The sequence below is a fragment of the Cebus imitator genome, unplaced genomic scaffold (assembly GCF_001604975.1).
Source record: "Cebus imitator isolate Cc_AM_T3 unplaced genomic scaffold, Cebus_imitator-1.0 Scaffold93, whole genome shotgun sequence".
In the NCBI taxonomy this organism is placed as follows: Eukaryota; Metazoa; Chordata; class Mammalia; order Primates; family Cebidae; genus Cebus; species Cebus imitator.
Window position 1 is genome coordinate 4,554,968 of NW_016107408.1, and position 5,690 is coordinate 4,560,657.

Here is a 5,690-nt window from a genome sequence, read left to right on the forward strand (position 1 = left end):
TTTTTGAGATGAGGTCTCCCTGTGTTGTCCACCTTGGTCTCAAACTCCTGGACTTGAGCAGTCCTCCCACCTTGGCCTTCCAAAGTGCTGGGATTATAGGTGTCCGCCCCGTTTCTTTTTTGCAGCCTCACCTTTCCTTTTCCTCTCCCTCTGTTGATCATCACTTTTGGGGACCATCTCTCCTTCTCACTTCATCTGCCGCTGTCCCCCTGCTTCCTCTTCCTGGGCCAGTCCCCACCGGCACACGGCACCTCACTTGCCTTTATGGGAGCGTGGCAGCCACTGCCAGCCATCTTCCCCAGCATCCTTTTCTCCCCTTTCCCCTGCGTGATTGCCTCTGGGAATTAAAGACTACATTTCCCAGGTTCCCTGATACTGGGCATGGTCATGTGACTAACTTCTGGTCTATGGGCACAGTAATGGGATTTGTGGGAAGGCTGGTTAAATGCAACTGATTCAGGGGAACAGGAAGACCCTTTGTGCCTTTCTGTCTGATCCCCCTTCTTGTTGCCTGGAACTTGGAAGCAATGTCTGGAGTTCTGCAACCATCTCATCTGAGCCATTAGAACAGACTTTCGTAGACACTAGTGTGAATGGCATGCCCTGTGCAACACCCTGGCAGGAGGCAGGAAGTGGAGAGAGCAGCTAACTTTTCAGCTCCCTAGCCCTGTGGTTCCAAACTTGGCCAAACACCAAAACCATAGGGATGCTTTAAAATAAATAATAAAATAAAAATTCCTCCATAATGGAACATTTAGGAAAATAAAAAGTTAATAAATAAAATACAATAAAAAATGATTGCTGACCCTAACCCTACGCCTGAAACTGACGATCCAGATTGGGGCCCATGAAACTGTAGTTTTTTTGTTTGTTTTTGTTTGTTTTGTTTTTAAGACAGAGTCTTGTTCTGTCACCCGGGGTGCAGTGGCATGATCTCAGCTCACTGCAAACTCTGCCTCTGGGATTCAAGTGATTCTCCTGCCTTAGCCTCCCAAATAGCTGGGATTACAGTCGAGTGCCACCATACCCAGCTAATTTCCTATATTTTTAATAGAGACTGAGTTTCGCTATGTTGACCAGGCTGGTCTCGAACTCCTGACCTCAAGTGATCTGCCCGCCTTGGCCTCCCAATATGCTGGGATTGCAAGTGCCTGGCCCCAAAACGCTAATTTTGTATTTTTAGTAGAGACGGAGTTTCTCCATGTTGGTCAGGCTGGTTTTGAACTCCCGACCTCAGGTGATCCGGGCCTCAGCCTCCGAAAGTGCTGGGATTACAGGTGTGAGCCACCACGCCCAGCCCTAAAACTGTGGTTTTACAAAGCTCTCCCATGGCCCTGTTTGGAAACAGCTTTGAGGGGGGTTACCAGGAACTGGAAGTGACATCAAACTTCACAGATGACGTGGGCAAAGACAGGGAGCTGTGTGGTGGAAGGAGGGATGCGGGGGGCACTGTCATCCCAGTGATGTCTGGGGAAATGGACCTTACAAGATCTAAGGGCCTGGGCTTCCTCGACTCTGTAGGTGGAGGCTCCCCCTGGTCTTCCCCATCCCCACCTGATGAACTTGTCGAAGACAGCGGCGCAGTCCCTCGGCTCCTGCAGTGCCGCCTCACTCTGGTTACTCAGCAGTTCCCGGAACAGCTCGCTGTGCAGGCCCAGCAGCAGGCGGTGGGCATGGAAGACCCGGACCTCGTCGGTGCCTGCAGCCTGCACCCGCAGAACCACGTCGCTGGCGTTGCCGTGTCGCAGCAGCTCCTGCAAGCGCTGGAGCACCACCTGGGAGTGGTTGATGGAGGTGCCAGCTGCCTCCCCACCAACATCGGCTCTCTGGGCTGCAGCAGGAAGGAATGCAGCTGCCTGAGAAGGCACCCAGGCCCCAGGCCTCAGTCAGCGGTGCAGAGGGACCAGCCAGAGACACCGGCATGGATGTGAGCAGAGGGCAAGGGGCCTAGGCAGGCTGTGTGTGCACACCATGCCCATGAGGTGCGTGGATGCGTCTGTGCACAAACACATCCCGGGTGGGAGGGTCATGCTGATGCAAACCCCAAGAGGAGGCTCTTGGAAGGGGTGATTCAGGCAGGGAGAGGTTGTGCTCAGGTTTGGGACACCATGCCCGGAACTCATCTGCATGCTGCCAGACCCCCAGGCAAGGGTTGAGGGAACTCGTGGTACCACCTTTCTTACCTCCTAAAGAATTGTCCGTCTAATCCCTTGGAGCAGTAGTCAGAAGTGGTGCATTCACTAATAAATATTTATTGAGCACTTATTATATGCTAGACATTCTCCTAGGAGCTTGGGATATGGCAGTGGACAGAGCAAGCCAAGTTCTTATGCTCATAAAAGCACAAATGGACATATCAGACAGGTGAGGTGCGCACAATAAGCATGCCAGTTGTAAGGAGCCAGCCACGGACCAGTGTCAAGGCAAGGATCCAGCCCTGCGAAGGCCCTCCAAGGGAATGGGCTTGGTGTGCTGGGAGCAGAGGGAGGGTTAGGGAGGCCAGAGCAGTGGCAGGAGAAGGGGGCGGGTGTGAGATGAGGCTGCAGGTGTGGAAGGGAAGCTGTTTTCCAGGCCCAACCCCGCCCTTTTGGGTCCTGATTCAAGACAGAAGCCCACTTTCTGTGGGTGGCCAGCAGGGGACAGGAGAAAGTGTGAGGGCCAGCTGGTGCTGGAATGGGACTCCCTGGGTAACGGAGCATCGAGGCTGCCCAGGCCACCCCTTCTCTCATGCTCCAGGGGGTGCCCTGACAGTCAGATGGGGACATGCACTCACTTACAGAAACTGTCAGCAGCTTTCCCAAGCTGAGAACAGTGAGGGGAGCCTTGCAGAGCGAAGCAAGCGGGGGCCTGATAGCAGCAGAGGGGCTGGGCCACACGAGCACGCACAGCACACACAGGCCCGTGGTACACACGGGAGAGATGGCTCACACAGGAGCAGAGCCATCTGTGCGTGAGAGACAGGGGCCAAGGGAGAAAGGGAGGGTGAGAGAAAAGCGGGTGGTGAGTTTCCCAGCCCTGCCTCCCCCAGCTGTCACTCTGAAGGGCCTGAATGCTGATGGCATCCCTATTCAGCCTCTGCCCAGGACAATGGGCAATGGAGGGTCCTCCCGTCCTTAAGACTCTCCCCGCCTGCCTGCCCGACCCCTCCTTCCTTCAGAGATGAGTCTGTGGAGCTGTCCGGTCCACCCGGTGCTCTCCCAGCAGCTGGACACCGCCCCCTCCCGGCCGGCTGCATGTAGCCAGTGCTGGACATCCAGCCGCTCCACCCTGCCCGCACCTGGCCCACTGCACGCTCACCTGCACGGGTGACCAGGCCCACCAAGGTCAGCACGGCCCAGAAGCTGCCCCAGGACCCAGGCTTGGAGTAGCCTATCCTAGGCATCTTTGTGCTCCACCCCCAAGTCCACTGGAGGGACGGTGAAGCCCAGACCACTCCGCTCACATCCCTCTTCCTTATATAGGATCCAGCACAAGGGGACGGCACCCCCTTCCTGCCTGGCCTCCCTCCCCCACTCAGCCTCCTCCATGGATTGGTGGAAACTGGCCCCAGCTGTTGCCCAGGCAACCACTTAAGCCAGAGAGTGGCAGCCCCAGGGGCTATTGTGCTGCCCATGGGCCCCCAAGGGGAACAGATCCGGAGCCGTCCTCCCCCAGTCTCCGTACCACCCAGCAGGGCCAGCAGTGCTTCTCCCTGGAAAGTTTTGGGCTCCCTGAAGAATAGGCGAAGGGCTCCAGGGCCACTGGCAGCCACTGGCCCTAGGGTCCCCAGTTCCCTCCCCCAACCCCAGGCCTCGGCCCTGGCACGGAGCGCACTTGGCAGCCTCGTGGCTGGAGCGCCATGGTGAGCCGGCTGCAAAGGAAGGGCCTGGAAGAGGAGAGGAGAGGCTGCGGAGGCTCCCACCCCTCCCCCACTCCCATGTTGGGGGGGTGGCTCCTCAGAAAGCTCAGGAGTCTCCTAAATAGGGGCCCATGGGTAACTGGTATCAGTTTCATATTATTTGGTGTGCTGTGGGAGGGCCAGCAGGAAAGCTCTGTGAGGACTGTGACTGTCACCTACCCCAGGGGCAAGCAGAGTCACAGTGGCAGGGCTGGGCATAGAGCAGATGCACCCTGCCCCGTGCACCACTGCATGGGCGACCCCTACACACAGTGGGGCTGGCCACCCTCCAGTTATGAGCTCCAGCCAGCCCAAGGGTGCTCGTTGTCTGCCCCGCTACTTCCTGGCTTCAATTCTCCTTCCCCAGGTGGCCTCAGGTCTCTGGGTTCACCTTGGAAGGCTGCTTTTACCAGCTTCTGTCTAATTTCCAACCGTAACTTTTCCTTTCCCAGACTTCCAAGGAGGCATGCTGCAGACCTACTGTCTCACTCCCACTGTAGGGAAACTGAGGCAGGGGGCTAGGTTGCAGTCTTAGTTGGGTTAGTGCAGAGGAGCGCTCTTCTAAAAACCAAGGCAAGAGAGGAAAGTGAGGTCTGGAGCTCAGCGGAAGCGTGTGTGTGTGTGTGTGTGTGTGTGTGTGTGTAGGGTGGCATGCTGTTGAGTCCTCACCTTTGTAGAGAGCCAGCAGGGTCTGCCCCAGCTCTTCATGGGAGGGACTCCTTTGAGCTTGACTAACCGAAGTGGGTGGCTCCCAAGGGCTCCGACTCCGAGGCAAGGCTCTGGGTTGGGGGTGAATTGAATCTTCCTCTCCCTGGCTCTCTGGATCCCAGGAACCAGCTCGATGCATTGATTTCTGCCTCTGGCTGGCACAGAGAGATCCAACAGCTCCACCTCCTCTCTGGAGCTGCAGAGAGAGCAGGAACTGGGTCTGGCATCTGCTTTGTCCGGGCTGGCAGAGTTGGAGCTCTCTCTAGCCCAGCGGAAACCCCTCCGGCTGCCCTGACTGTCATGCCTGGCTCCCCTCATCCAACTCCACTATCCCTTGCCCACTGGCTGCCGGCCTGCCCTTCCCATGGGCTGTGCCATGTCCTGGCTCAACCCAGCGAGTCCGAGTCTCCATGTAGCAGGCAGCCTGGGCCCTGAGGGCATCCCAGCTTCCAAGCACGGTGCCTTCAACAGGAATGCTATTGATAATAAGAGAACCCATTACTCAGAAAACTCGCTCGAAGACTGTCGTTCGATGTTTGTGCCTCTCAACTCCAGCCTCCCCGAGCCTCTGCATCCGTCATTCTTTGTTTTGTTTTTCTAGAGGCAGAGTCTCTCAGACATCAAGGCTGGAGTGCAGCGACGCAATCATAGCATCACCTAGGCCCAGGTGATCTTCCTGCCTCAGCCTCCCAAGAAGCTGGGACACAGGCAGTGCCACCATGCCTAGCTAATTTTGTATCAGTCATTTTTGAAGGGTGCCACCTACATTGGAATCTCCCATGCTTCACTGAGGAACCAGAATTTTCAGGGGCAGGGTCTGGCTGGCTGTATGTTCTGTGCACTCCCAGACGATTGTTATAAGCACCCCAAGACAGGCTCTACCCACTAGAGTTAGATTGGTGGCATTTCAAGTGTGAAGGAAGCTGGGAGGCCTTGGATCATCAAGAAGACCCGGGAGAGTCACCTCTGACTCCCCGTCTCCGAGAGGCCCCACCTCCCATTATTTCTAAACTCCCTTATCCCTGGCCCTCCTTGAATGACTTAGAAACTGGCTGTCCACATAGAGTCATTCTCTGTTGTCATTTTCTTTTCTTTTTTTTTTTTT

General features: G+C 56.2%; 1 protein-coding gene across 1 annotated transcript in view; it reads right to left on the reverse strand.

Moving 5' to 3' along the window:
- The window catches only part of BTBD17 (BTB domain containing 17), a 6,858-nt gene extending 2,151 nt beyond the window's left edge, over window positions 1-4,707 (reverse strand). The window contains exons 1-3 of the mRNA XM_037740999.1: window positions 4,614-4,707; window positions 3,298-4,438; window positions 1,555-1,831 (exon numbers count right to left, since the gene is read on the reverse strand). Coding sequence (XP_037596927.1) covers window positions 1,555-1,831; window positions 3,298-3,613 — 593 coding nt within the window. The 5' untranslated portion in view covers window positions 3,614-4,438; window positions 4,614-4,707. The remainder of the gene's footprint in view (window positions 1-1,554; window positions 1,832-3,297; window positions 4,439-4,613) is intronic.
- Window positions 4,708-5,690: the final 983 nt, after the last annotated feature.